This window comes from Marmota monax, unplaced genomic scaffold (genome assembly GCF_021218885.2).
Source record: "Marmota monax isolate L192 unplaced genomic scaffold, Marmota_monax_Labrador192_F-V1.1 WCK01_AAM20220418_F8-fsc00009, whole genome shotgun sequence".
NCBI lineage: Eukaryota > Metazoa > Chordata > Mammalia > Rodentia > Sciuridae > Marmota > Marmota monax.
This window is the reverse complement of record NW_026694710.1, coordinates 18253266-18268352: the sequence shown is the minus strand read 5'-3', so window position 1 is coordinate 18268352 and position 15087 is coordinate 18253266. Positions and strand designations below refer to the sequence as shown.

The 15087-nt window shown below is 42.6% G+C and overlaps 1 protein-coding gene across 4 annotated transcripts in view; it reads right to left on the bottom strand.

Moving 5' to 3' along the window:
* The window catches only part of Prom1 (prominin 1), a 122874-nt gene that overhangs the window by 67821 nt on the left and 39966 nt on the right, over nt 1–15087 (bottom strand). For all 4 annotated transcript variants that reach the window (XR_009224808.1, XR_006847005.2, XM_046423647.2 and 1 more), the window contains exon 4: nt 7404–7609. Coding sequence is in view for 2 of the 4 variants with exons in the window: in XM_046423647.2 (XP_046279603.1) it covers nt 7404–7609 (206 nt within the window). In the remaining 2 variants the exon portion in view is untranslated. The remainder of the gene's footprint in view (nt 1–7403; nt 7610–15087) is intronic.

Genomic DNA, 15087 nt, shown 5'->3' with positions numbered 1-15087 from the left:
ACTTTGAGTTGATTTTTGTGCAGGGTGAGAGAGGTTTAATTTCATTTTGCTACATTTGGATTTCCAGTTGACTTCCTTAACAAGATTCCTAAAGCACAAGAAGTAAAATCAAGAATCAATAAATGGGATGGATTCGAATTAAATAGCTTCTTCTCGGCAAAGGAAACAATTAATAACGTGAGGAGAGAGCCTACAGATTGGGAGAAAATCTTTACCTCATGCACCTCCAATAAAGCATTGATCTCTAGGATATATAAAGAACTCAAAAAATTTAACACCAAAAAAAAAATGACCCAATCAATAAATGGGCTAAGGAGCTGGACACGTCACAGAAATAGAAATACAATGATCAACAAATATATGAAAACGTGTTCAACATCTCTAGCAATTAGAGAAATGCAAATCAAAACTACTCATAAGATTTCATCTCACTCTGTCAGAATGGCAATCATCAAGAATACAGAAAACAATAAAGTTGACGAGGATGTGGGGAAAAAGGTACACTCATACACTGCTGGTGGGACTGCAAATTGGTGCAACCACTTTGGAAAGCAATATGGAGATTCCTCAGAAAATTGGGAATGGAACCACCATTTGACCCAGCTATCCTACTCCGCGGTTTATATACAAAGGACTTAAAATCAGCATACTATAGTGACACAGCCACATCAATATTTATAGCAACTCAATTCACATTAACTAAACTATGGAACCAAACTAGGTATCCCTCAATAGATGAATGGATAAAGAAAATGTGGTATATATACTCAGTGGACTATTACTCAGCTTTAAAGAAGAGTGAAATTATGGCATTTAAATGGTGGGAGTTGGAGAATATCGTGCTAAGCGAAATAAGCCAATCCCACAAAACCAAAGGCCAAATGTTTTCTCTAGTATGCGGATGCTAATTCACAATAAGGTGGGAGACACTAGAGAAGAATAGTGTTACTTTAGATTAGGTAGAGGGAAGTGATGGGAGGGGAGGGGAGAGGATGTGGGGATAGGAAAGATAGTAGAATGAAACAGACATTATTACTGTATGTATATATATGACTGCATGACCAATATGATTCTGCAACATGTACACTCAGAAAAATGAGAAATTATCTCATCTATGTATGACATATCAAAGTGCATAAATGCATTTTACTATCATGTGCAAGTAATTAAAACAAATATAAAATTTTTAAAATGGTTACAACGGAAAGTGTGGATATATCTTTAAAAGAAAGTTCTGCATGTATTAGGAAAACTTTGGGCAGGGGGGAATGCAGAAAACCAACACACTGCCTCTTCATAATATGCAATTTTGTGGACTTTACATATATTTGTAGGCAAGGTAACCAAGGGTCCTAGTTTTTGCACTGAAAAAAGTCCATGTCCCCAGATAACTTCTGAGTCCTGGGTAAATGAGGACTTAGAGCATCAGTGGCTCCCTGCTGGTCTCCCTCAGAACCCACTCCCCATGGCAATATTGCACCTGCTCCAATCTCTAAGTGACACGCCCTGAGTGAGGTTTCTTAGAGGTAACAAGCTGCAGCAGAAGGAGTGCATGAGCAGAACAAGATGTGTGTCCTGGTCCCTCTACTGCCACCAAGTATGAGAAAGTCACTTTTCTTCTATGTTTCTCAGTGAGTACTTCACAGCTGAAAGGATGCGTTTAGACCCTGTCTAGCTTGAACTGGATAAACGCTCAAGTGGCAAGGGAGAGGGCTTCGGGCTGCCTCCACGTTCTCCAAGATGGTTTTTAAGTTGGGGATCTTTCTGATGTGACCTTAAAACATGAATGTCAACAAAACTCTGTGCCATTTGGAATGACTGCCGAACAATCCACTATTGTCCACCCTACATCTGCACTGGTATTGATGAGGCAGAAGCTAGACTGTGGCAATCACAGTTACGAAATGATGCCCTCGTGCCAAATAAGGCCAAATGACTCAAAATGGGATTTCAGAGTTGTGTGCAGAGGAAAAACACAAAACCAAATGTTGAGTTATAGCAATGAGACTGGAAAGCTTCGTTTACCATGCCAAGTTCAAACATTTTATGCCAGATGAGTCAGAACCATCCGCGAATATACCTGATATTCACAGTGGGGACCCTTACTTTCTCCAGCATGTTCAGATTACCCTGGCTATTCCAGACCCGTTTGGTCATGCAGGGAGTCAAAGTGAACTTGCAAGTCCACTTCCACTTGACCCTTGCTGACTCTGCCACCCCTCCTCAACAAGAAGAGAACCTCCTTGCCTTAAACTCTAAGGGGGGGGGGTGGTTCTCCCTTCGATTCTGGGGCGGGTATTTCTCACTGCTTACTCTGTCTTCATTTCTACCTCTTTAATTTCCCTAAAAGGAGCTGGAAAGTGCTTCTCTCTCAGTTGTGCACAGTGCAGTCTTGCTAAAGGCATGTTTAAGGACTGGACTTTGGTTTCAATGAGAAGATTAACCACGTTTGGAGAGTCCAATGCACAATCATTCCTTTACTGAATACATGTCTTTGCTCACAAAAGCATCAGTAAGAAAAATGAGCTGCTATATATTTCAATACAACTCTACATTTCAATGCTACATATTAATGAAGACCCTCATTTTTGGTAACCAGTAATGGATCCAACTGAAATAAACACACTGATAATCTTTTTTCTTTAAAAAAAAAAAAAACAGTAATCAACAGAAGTCTGCAAAGAATTCAGCAACTTGCAAAGTTGATTCTCAGATCCCCACATGGTGTAAAGATTATATTTTTAAGGATGACAAGTCCAGTAGCCTGCAAGGGGCAGACTGAAGCAAGAGGGACACGTGGGTCCAGGGGCTATGGAGCCAGGAGAACAAAGGTGGGGTGGGGTAGTTACACTGTAGTTCTCACATGTGCCACCATAGTGGAGGGTGTCACCAAGAGCCATCATGATGGCAGACCAGTGTGCCCAGACCTTTCCATTGTCCACAAACATCTGCAAAGGTAGATTCTTAGGTAAAATCTCCAATTTTTAAGTATTAACAATTAATCCTAAAAAACATTAAGTACTGTGCAGACCCACTGAGGATCTTCATTTGCAGTTTCTAACTTAAACCTTTATATGCAAACAAAATAGAAAATAAAGAAGTGATGTTCTTTGTTGGGGGTGGTTTAGATACTCACTACTTACTGTTTAATACATTTTTTTAAAAAGTCACATATGTAATGTCTTTGTATTTTTAGCAACCACTGGTCAGTTATTAGGAGATGAGGATAATGACAGCAATATGCCTAGCACCAAAAAATAATAAAACGTCAGTGAATATCTGTTCTCTGGCACTTGACATAAACGTCTTTAAGTCATCAAAAGCATGTGCTTTTGTGAAGTACAACAAAATATCTCAAAAATTTTAGCCAGAAGGTAGGAATTTTTTATTTTCTTGGCATATTAGCACTTTATTTTCTATATTGTGTTATGAAAAAAACAATTTACTTACATATACACTCAACTTAAAATACTTACAAATACTTAAAGCATTAAAATTTGTAGCAATTTTTTCCTTAACTATTTCTACTGACTTAATGGAATCAGCCAATGAAAGTCAAGTACATGTGTTTAGACTGTAAATGATCTCTTATTTTTTTAACATAATTGTTAAATAATCAGACCTCGCCTTCTCATTATGAAAGTCTCATGATTTTCAGGAATGCTATAGTTCAGTTTGTTGTTGTTGTTCTGGAATCTTGTGACCTCCAAGGCAGGAACTGACAGCCAGCTTCCTAAGGATGACTGGGATTCAATTCACCAGGGTCATCGCTGGCAAAGCTGAATTATCAGACTCAGCAATTTTGAAATACATGGAAGAAATCAAGGTATGGCTGGCTGTTCCTTCTTTTTTCTTTTATAGTCTTCTTGAAATTTTGAAAAAAATGCAATGATGAAAAGTTCAAAAGAAAGGAGGAGCAGACACTGGGCTCTCCCAGGAGTTGGACACATTTGCTGACCCGTCCACATGACTGGTGGAAATTCACCCTCCAGCTAATGGTCGGGCAGACCACAGAAGATCCACAGACTCTCATGCTCCAACTGCCTGGGGAAGGCTCGAGCAAACAATGGGCCAGGATGTGCTCCACACTTACTGGGGAACCTTTGTTCCCCAACAAATGTTTTCTCAAACCCATGGCTTTCTCAAAAAAAAAATAAATAAAATGAAAATTTTTGAAATAAAAAGGGATGAATGAAAAAAAAATAAGAGTAGTCAAAGCTAATTTGAAAACTACTTTCAATTAATTGTCAGATTTAGAATCACTCAATGGAATTGAGCCCAATGAAAGGCAACTGGACTGCTCTGGGTTTGTGAGAGGTTTTTAAAACATCGTACCAAAGATTAGCAGGCAGTTTGTGCTGTGTAAGCCAGAGACCCAACAGTAAGAAAAAAATCCACTAACACGTTTCATTCTCCGCTTTCTAATTTAGTTGACGTCTGTCCCCTCTTATTTTTGGTGATGTGCCTTCTTCTCCCTTTCATCTAATCAGAAACAAAGAAATCTTCACTTTTCCCCACTCTTTAATCTTCTTGGTTAGCTTTGATTACTTGCAAACATTATTTAGCTATCATGTGACTCACGATGTTTAAGACACTTGCTAGCAAGTAGGGGTTTCTCAAGGAAGACATCAAAATAGCAACAGTAAATTGAAAAGTTCAAGGCAAAGTTTAAACTTCTTGTCTCAATGTAAAGTAAATACAAAGGGAAAAAAAAACTTATACTATTCTCATTGAGACCTACATATAGTTTATACATATATATATGTGTGTGTGTGTGTGTGTGTGTGTGTGTGCGTATATATATATAAATTCAATGTACTATATGAAGTCAAATTAGTTTTAAATTTGTTACCACCTCAAACAGTTGATCAACTTTGGTTTAATTATGTTAAAATCTAAAATTATTATTTTTCAAATTTAGTTTTCACCTGGGTGGAGAAAATTTTTTAACTGTATGTATAGGAGGCAATAGAAGCATGGAATGTGTTTTTAAAAAGATTCTCCCAACTTAAAAGAAAACAGTTATCTAAATTTGTTTGATTAGTCTAAATCTTAAGAATAAAAAAAATAGTTGTAACATTCATTTTATGTAAAATGAAAGCCAACTTTATATTTAGCTTTGTAGCTTGATTGTTTATATATTTTGGTATTTTAAATATAATGTAAATAATCAGTTCAGCATGAACTAGGAATTATATGAAATGCAAATAGAAGTCCAATTTAAAAAGAATTAAATACATACCACATGCTTCATTAAAAAAATGAAAGCCCATTATTATTTATATTATGGATTTACATATGTAAACATTTATTCAGGTAAATATAAAATAAAGTATAATACATACAATAAAAAATTTTTCCTGAAATTATGACATGAAAACTATTAACCTGTTAAATAAGTAATGACTCTAACAAGAAACTCTAAAGGCAGCCTTTTAAAGGACACTGAGACCTGAGCCTCATCTTAATGTCTAGGGTGAGTAAGTGGAGAAGGAAAAACATGGCTGCCCAGTCTTTGGACAAATGACCAGGTAGGTCTTCCCCTTCTGGAAAATGCACAGGGCCCCTGATGAATCTAACAGTCTTTGGGCTGTAAGTGACATTTTTCTAGCACTCGAGGGAGGTCACTAACTTCTGCAGGGGGATGGTTCTGTGCATTCCTAAGAATACTTCAAAGGCACAGCAGAGAGAGAAAGAGACATCTGGAAATGCCATCAACCAGATTCTAATCTGCCTTCCAGAATCCAGTGTGAAGAAACCAATTTGAATTACTTTAAGAGGGAGACAGAAAAAGACACAGACAGACAGAGAGGCCAAGACAAAAAAAGACAGACAGAAAAGGGAGATAAAGACAAGAGACAGGCACAGAAGATAAATGCCCAAAGACCTGTCAGAGCGCAAGCTCCTAGAGACACACAAAGACTCCCGGTTAGCCAACAGCACATGAAGTAACTAACACATTCACTTGGATCCTTTTAAACACATGTATGGTAAAAGTCTATCATTCCACTTTTTTCAGCAAAATTATGTCTTTGCTATTTAAATAATAATTGCCCTGGAACAAGTGGTAACGCACTGGTTTTTGCTGGAATTTTCCATTGCTCAAGTTTAATTGGCTCAATAGGTAGTACCCGAGCCTGGTACAACAATTCAGAAGAGTCAGGCAGCCCAGCTGCAGCAACAACGGTTCCTTCCTCCCGCCTAATTGCCCCCCAATTTCCTTTCCAAAAGTAACCACTGGGGCTGGTCCCTCACCAGCCTTTCCTATACATTCTGTGCAATCATAACCAAGCGTTTGTGTCTCCCTCCTTTCTGTTCACATCATAGTTGCCACGTGACCATGCACACAGGGTTGCAGTTTTCCCTGCATCTCTCTTGGAGCCACCCAGTTCTTTGAATGGGTATCCTGGATTCCAAGATAGATGAACGGTCACCCCCAGAACACACATCTAACCAGACCCTTACTGATGGCCACACTTAATGATTTTTGCTCTTGGGTTTGCAGCTAGAACTTCAACTAGTAGGAATTACTGCTTTGGGCTTAAACACACAATCATCACCTACTTAATGAAACTTGAAATATCTTACCTATGGACGCTGTGCAAATGTGGTGTGTGGAGAAAGACAAGAATGCCGATTGTCATGTCGTGGGACCTTCACCTCGGTTGCCATGTGAAACACTGGTTGAATAAATGAGGAAAGGCGGCACTATAACCAAAAGTCACAAGGGGACCAGTGCCATGTGCACATTCCTCAGCGGAGGAATTGACGTGGACTCAACAAAACATCCTCATCTTAGGAGCAATGTAATTCTGATCTGCCTGTCAATTGGAAAACTTCTGGTAGCAGCAAAAACTGCAGCAGAAACATCCTAAATAATGAAATGTGTTGCAGACTTCAAAAGAGGGCAGCAGATGAACAACAAATTCAAGAAAAATGGGTTTAGAAATTAGTAGAAAGTTAAGTGTATTCTACAATGTTCTCGAATTTCCAAATGCAGGGACTTCCCTTGTTCAGCGAGATTCCTTTTGGAATTAACTACAAAATCAACTAGCAAATGTGGCCTTTGCCTTTCAGCAGGCTGGCTGACCCCTGCACAGCTGTCTCAGAGGAGGAAGCTGCTAGGGAGTGGAAGGTCTCTGCATTCTCCAGCATAGCCACAAACGGGAAAAATGCCCCAGGGCAGGCTCCTCAGTCAGGTTAGGGCAGCTTCCTCCCTGAGCTTAATGATCCAGGAATGGTGACAACTTTTTGAATGTCTTGGATGAGCACCTCCATTCTCCCTTTCCTGTTTTGTTATTGCTGTCATGGTTCTGTTTTAAACTCGTGGGCTTAACAGTTAAAACAGGGGACACGGCTCATCACCCTAAAACCAATCAGCTGTCATCCACGATGCTACTTGCCTTACGAGCACGCAAATCACCAGGAGGGAGATTGCAAGGCACCTCCTCTGGAAGGGCGCATTCTCCTTCGGACGCTGGTGCATTTTCCCACCACATTTGTTACAGCAACGACATATGGCAAAGATACAACCCACCACAGGTAGCAGAATGATAAATAACACTCCCAGGATAACGCACAGGATAACGCCGATCTCATAGTGGGCGATCTGCAATTCAAACAAAAGAAACAACACAAACAGTCACACAAAATAGAAAGTAGAACATCCCCGAGTGGACACAATTCATTTTTTTTTTTTTACCTATTCACTATCACGAGTTGAACCTTAATGTGCATAGTTTTCCATTTGAAACTCCCTTCTGAAACAGAATTAAGTTATTAGAATACAGGAACAAGCCATTACTATCTTCCTTTCGATTCCCAGGAAGGTGTCCAAACCAGGGTCAAGTAGTGAATGGTTTAATTTTTTTTTCACTTTTTAAAAATTTGTTCTTTTTAATTATACATGGCAGTGGAATGTATTTTCAGATATTATACATACATGGAGTATAACTTCCCATTTTTGTGTTTGTGCATGATGTGGGCAAATGGTCTAATTTTAATCCCAAATGTATTTTGTCTGCTTGTAAATAGTTTGATAAGTCTTGGCCAGAATACCTGCACAGTGAATCATCTATATAGGTAGGACACACAAAGTTATCAAAGATTTGAGGCCGTCTGGATTGAATCAGTTAGCGACAAATTCATGGTTTCAAAAGAATCTGGAATAGATCTAGATTTAGAACAAAGGCCCAGGCTTTCTGAGTCTGATGGTAAAATACAGTCCACTTAGTTTTCCATCCATACATTGTGGTGTATGACTAGAGGAAAGGTGCCTGATTGAGTAGCAGGCACAGCGTGGACACTTAATAACACTTCCCATGCCACACACATGAGGCATAGCCCACGGAAGTACTGGGCTTGGCAGTCCATGTCTAAGACTGGTCCCAAGTTCCCAGGAACAAGTACAACTTCTAGATGCAATCATAGGAATAACTATATTTTCATTATCACACTGGCTTTATTCCAAGAAAAATGAAAATGAATGAAACTTGACCTGCTCCAATTCATGCATATACCTACATTTCTTAAGAATGGCAGAAAATTGCAGTTGGCAGTGGGCAACCTACAGACAAGCTAGACAGCAATAGATGCTGAGGCCACGCAGAGCTATAAAGGAAACACAGATCCTGTTCTTACAGCTGAGCGCTGAAAGCAGCTCTCCTGCCTGAGTTCCTATTCAACCTGCCTGACCCTAGTTTTCCATAATAATCAAGCAAAGTCTACTTTCTTTTGTTGCCATGAATTGGGCGATAGGCAAGAAGGCCTGGGGGCAGCAATCCCCTCTTGCCTGTCCATCCTGTAACATGTCAGAAGCTGAACATCAGCAAACTAACCAAGAATGGCCTGAGGACCTAACGATCCTTGCTCTGGAGATCTGCAGAACTAAACAGCATCCTGTGACTAGGTATTTGGGATCACATGTGCATGACCTGGCCCACTCCCTGTGAAAAGACACCTGCCAGTCTGGAAGCACCCATCAACTGCCTTTATAAGCCACTCCCAAGTCAGCTTCCTGGCAAGACAGGCTTGTGACAAGAGTCCCTCATCTCTTTCAGCTGTTTTTCAAATGAAGTTACCTTCCTTGGCTCAACACCTTGTCTCTTGACTAAATTGATCTGTGATGCAGCAAATGGCCAGACCTGGGTTGGGTCACATTCCTGGGAGCAAATACTTCCTCAGTCCTGGACCCCATCAGCATACTGTGTGGGGAGGAGAATCACATGGCCTAACATAATGACATGCACTAATTACATGAATTCATATCAAGAAATATGATATATCAAGAACTATGTAATGTTTTGAACAGCCAACAATAAAAAATTAAAAAAAAAAAAGAAACAGTAATTCACTCTCTGGGTGAATGCTTGGGTATTAAATCAGGTGCATGTTACACTTGAATACCATCTTCTTCAATATTCAGATTAAAATGCTAAAAAGAAAAACAAAGTAGCTGAATTTTGATGCATTCATGAGTTACATTTGTGTGCTTCACGTTGACCCCCTTCCCACGGCCATGAAGAGCCTTGTGCAGCAGATTCTTCAACACTTCCTCAAAGATTAGTATCTTTGGCCAACTAAGGAACCATCCCAGACACTCCAAACTCCTACATACTTATGTATTTTGCTATTCCAAATATTCTATTTATTAATCTGAAAGGAATTTTAAACCCTTTCGGAATCCCAGGAGACACTAAACCCAAGCCCAGGAAGAAGGTATATTTAAATGTTGATAATGCACTAATTTAGCTTCAAGTACAAATTCTGTACTTTCTGTAGAACCTTCCCAATGTTGCTGGCTAAATCAGGCAGTATGGAGACTCAGAATGCATCATTTTGAAAGTCGACTCCCAGGCTAAAGGCTAGGCAAGATCTGGGAGTATGCAAATTATTTTTTGATACACCAAGATCTTAAAGCACTAGATTATGCTCAAGACAAGATTAAAGATGAATGCAGAAACAACAATGAAATGAATAACTAAAAACCATCAAAGGGAAGGCAGCAAAGAAGAACAGAAAGCTCTAAGCAAAGCGGAGCTACTTAACTGCCTTCAGGCAAAGAGCAACATGCGAGCGACAGCAGACATGAGCTTTACCTTCAGGATCAAGACTATGTTTTCTGGCTGTGAAGTCAAAGCAGTTGAGGAGTTTGTGTGTAGCAGAGGCAGCGGCATCAAGAAAACAGACAGGAAAAGTCACGTGAGTGATTGACCACAACCGAGAACATTAGCAACCCACACAGAGAAAATCAAGCAACAGAAGAACGACATAAGAAAGAAGTATAATACCTGAGTGTGCATTTGAGGAACTGTTCTGAGTAGAGCCAAGTTCTGAAACTTACATTTCGATTACTAAAAGCTTCTTGGTTTGGTTTTGTCTTTGTACCAGGGATTGAACCCAGGGGCACTTAACCACTGAGCCACATCCCCAGCCCTTTTTATTTTTTACTTTGAGACAGGGGCTCACTAAGATGCTTAGGGCCTTGCTAATTGCAGAAGCTGGCTTTGAACTTATGATCTTCCTGCCTCGGCCTCACAAGGGGCTAGGATTTCAGGCGTGTGCCACACCTGGAGAAAGGTTTTTAATCAGTATGGGTCACTTGTGAAAAAGTGAATTAGAAAGTCACAAATGCTTAGCATGCTAACCATGTGATCTTCATAAAAGAGAAAACCAGAGGCTGACTAGAGTCCCATCCTCTCTAAAATGAAATCTGCTGGTGTCCTCCTGGCTTCACAGTGGTCAATGGAATTCCGCCATTTTTATTCCAAACTTTTCAATCTGTTCTGTATCATCTGATCTTGGCTTCAGGTGCCTGTTCTTCTCAACCATCCTTGACCATCTTAAGGTGTTTGTTGTCACCCTATAAAACGTCCCCAGAACGTGTCCTGTGTGCTGCCCTTCTTCATTCTGTTCCCTCCCGTGCTGCATCTTCACCCAGAATGTTATTCTCATTTGCTCTTCTCCTGATGAAACTCAACACTGAGTCTAGGTGTTGCCTCCTCAAGACATTCGGGTGCCCAACATCCTCTACTTACCACCATGGAGCCCTACACTTGGCCTGTGGCAGCAGAGATGCTCCGTAGAGGAACCAGCTGCCATACAGCTATCTCCACACCCTGTTCATGTCTGGGAGAGCAAGACCTGTGACAGTCATGCTCACCGTGTGCTCCCAGGTGCCCAGCCCAGGACCTGGCACTAACAGTCACCCAGTCAAACTCTGATGAACTGATGAACTGAGGAACAGGAGACCCAACCGTATACTGTTCACCAACAATTCCTAAACAATGGTGCAGAGATGGGGGCTGGCAGTGTTGGGGATAGACCAACCCATAGTGAAGATGCGATGAGTTTTCCATAAAGCTAGATTTGCTCAATTTATAAAAACTATCCTTTTCTGGTGATATGTGTAGGAAGGAAAACGGAAGTCATTATGGATTTTATGCTTAACTTTTTGTACGTATATGTGGCCCTGAGGATTAAACCCAGGAGCACTCTACCCATAAGCCACATCCCTAGTCTTTTTTCATTCTATTTTTGAGACAGGGCCTTGCTAGGTTGCCCAGGCTGGCCTCAAACTTTCAATCCTTCTTCCTCAGCTTCCCGAGTTGGTCCCATAGGCTTATTAACCCTCAGGGCTCAGTATCCCAAATGTGCCAACCACAAGCACTTCACAGTGAATGTTAAAAACACTGACTTCTGGGCTCTACCCTAGAGTGTGTGAGTCAGGACATGTGGAAAGACCAGCAATTGTCTTTAATAAGAGCCCTGGTGATTGTAGTGTTATTCTGAACTCACAGTTAGTTCAGTGTGGGAACCCTGCCCTAGTCTGGCTACAATGGCTGGCCACTCTGGGCTGTGGCCGGGGCAGAGCCACCCATAAGTTACAATAATCAGCCGATTCTTTCGTGTTCATTTCTTCCACCCAAGAGTCACCCTGCCCTGATACGCATGATAGGATGGCAGCCCACACCTCTGGGGAGCCGGGTGCATTTCACTGTTTCTCTTTCCACTCTGGCTGTCATGCAGATCTTATCTTCTGTGTAATGTGGCAGTGTGAGTCCTGGCTCTGCCACTTAGTGTCTGTGATTCTCTACTCCAGTTGCTCATTATGGTCACTTAGGGAGCATTTAAAACATACCAGTAGCCAGCCAACCCTGAACAACTACATCAGAATGGGGTCTAGACATTGCTATCCACACTCCACTGAGCTTCAGTTTCCTGGCTGACAGAATGGGAATAAGCCGAGACCATACCTTATGCTGCTATTGCAAGAACTACATGAGAAAATGGCAGGAATGTGATTGTGCCTTCTTCTATTCCAGGTGTCTTGATGAATGTTAAGTGAACTGATACTCTCGAATTCTTAAGACCAATGCCTGCCAGGGTGATGCTCAAGCGCCACCTGAGCTCCAGGAGCCTTGAACCGTGATTCCTGGTGGTGCACTACCCTGCCCTGTGCTCTCCATGTGCCATGGCAAGGGAACTGAGCTTTCTTATTGGCAGAGTGTCCTGTCCCCCTGGGAGGGCCGGAAACGGGAGCTAAGTCACTTACGCCTCAGATAAGTAGGTGGCATCCAAACTCACAACCCTGCTTGTGTGAGCACCTAACATTTGCTAAATGCCGCATTGGTATCCAGTGATTTTTTAGGACGTTAGTGCTAGTGAGTTTGTCACGGCAACAGGGACGAATCCCAAGCCCTGTACCTTTCCCCAGAGGGAACATAAAGAAAGGGCAAGGAAATAAGTGAGAAATGAAATAAATGAGGAAAGGATGAAGCGGCTGAATCTAGTAGGGAGCTGATCAAGAAATAAGAGTAGAGGTAAAACACCACCACGTGGAAACGAATCCAGTAACCATGACAAGGAAGTCCGTGAGTCCCGCTGACAGAGATGCACAGAACAACCAAGATGGCAAGCAGCAGGTGGGGAGGGTCTGCTAGGAGAATGGACTCCGTGAAAGGTTGCCCTTGAAAACTGTGGGTAATACTTACCGGTTATCAGTGGGAGGTGGTTTTAAGGAATCTACGTAGATGCCCCAAGCCAGGCATTCTATCACGTAAGAACCATGTCCTTCCTCTTAGTTGACAAGTGCTAGGCTTGCCTTCTAGGCAGAACCCCAAGGGAGCACGTCACTGAGTGACACCATGCTGTACTCCTCTTGTACCGTCAACCAGGATGTGGAGGGTCTGGGAAGTGGCTCACCCCCAAGCTCTGACCCCCAAGAGAACGGGTTCCGGAGCTCTGCGAAAAGGGCTGAGGGTGGTGTGGCTCACTTCTGTATCATGAGCCCAGGCTCTGGCAATAAATGGGGTGGACACTTCAGCTGCCCGTGTCCTCTCTGGCTCAGCACCTCAGATGGACAGACGAGTCTTGTGAAAACCAGAAGAATCAGCAGATATCGGTCACATGGAAGTACGTCTGGGACCCGGCACGTGCTGAGGAGATGCTGTGATTCCGTTTGAGGGCACCGGGACCATCAGAGTTGTTTTGAGGTCATCTGTTCACTGCTCCTTTCTCATCACAGCCCCATGATCCCCCTTTAAGACTTACTCAAAGGCAAGGAGAGCTTAGTCACCCACCACCCAGACTTGCCTCCACCCATGCCTCATCCTGGCTGTAGAATCTCTCACAGGTTCTCTGAGAGCACCTTCAGTATTCCTTCCTCAGCAAACTGGGGATTCAGTCACACTGGAGTAACAGGTAACTTGGGACGTGACCATTTCTGCCCAGGGACAATCACCCACTCTAAAAATTTGTGGCTGAAAATGTGCAAGGACAGCTGAGTCCGTGACACTCTCTGCACACAGCCAAAGAGCTCAGATAAGACCTGTTTCTTCCAAGCAGTCCTGTGGCTTGGAACAAGGCTCACCTTCATTGATGCTATTTGTCCTTTCAGAGTCAGAAATGGTCTGGGTGCAAATCCCAGCTTCCTCACTCAGCCACTGGGTGACCTTAGGCGAGTTCCCTTGGCCTCTCTGAGTACAGGACTTCTTCTGCCTTTACAATGGCACAATTGCTTGCTCCTTGGAAGGCTGTCCTTGTGAGAGTTAGAAACAAGGCAATGCTCATAACCCAGAGCCTGGCACAGACAGCCAGAGATGGCGGCTCCTACTTTCACAGGGAAGATGGTGAGCTAGTGTAAGAACAGGCTTTCAGAAGCTGTTGAGTGGCCTGGTGCTTCCAGCCAAGTGTTTTTGGTGGATGTAAGACTTTACTTCTCACTCTCCTGGCCTTTCAGTCAGTCTTAAAGGCCAGCTGCACACGGAGTCCTCCCTGGTTTCCCCAGGGCAGGGTCCCTCTCTGAACACCCTGGCCCTGATCACGGGGTACACATCCCCCTCCATCTCGCGGGCCAGTTACCCAGGGTCTCAGTCTGCACAGCTGCCATGACAGAGCACCACAGACACGGTGGCTTCCACAGTGGACACTCATGTCCCCGCAGTTCTAGAAGCTGCAGAATGCCACGTCAAGGTGCCGGCAGGACTGGTTTCTGTGCTGCCTCTCTCCTGGATGGCTTGAGGGCGCTCACCTTCTGGCTGGAGCATCACGTGCTTTTCTCTGCCTAACTGTGTCCTTGCTTTCCCTTCTTATAAGGACACCAGTCATAATGGATGAGGGCCACCCTAACCCTCATTTCAGTAATTACCTCTTTGAAAATCCTTTGTCCAAATATAGTCACATTCTGAGCTCCTGAGTAAGACGACGTGAAAGTGAGAATTCTGGACGCAAGTCAGCCCATATCATCCAAGCACTTGTCTGTTTCTTGGCCTCTCTTTCGCCAACTCTGAATTCTTGGAGGAAGAGCCATACTCTGGCATGTTTGTACCCCTACCATGCATTGATCCTAACTGGAACTCCATAAACATAAATTGAGCAACTACACTGTAATAACTAAAAGAGAGAAAAAGCCTGGGTAAAAAAAAAATGTCACGAAAGAGAAGGGGTCCAAGGGTCACTCACTCCTTGGAACAAAAGGTCTACACTTGTGACAGCTTTTGAATCTCCTTAGGAAGAAAGTCGGCTGAAGACCCCCAAACAGAGATCACTGACTCAGCTGCCCAGGTCCTCGGCCATCAAGGGACCCAA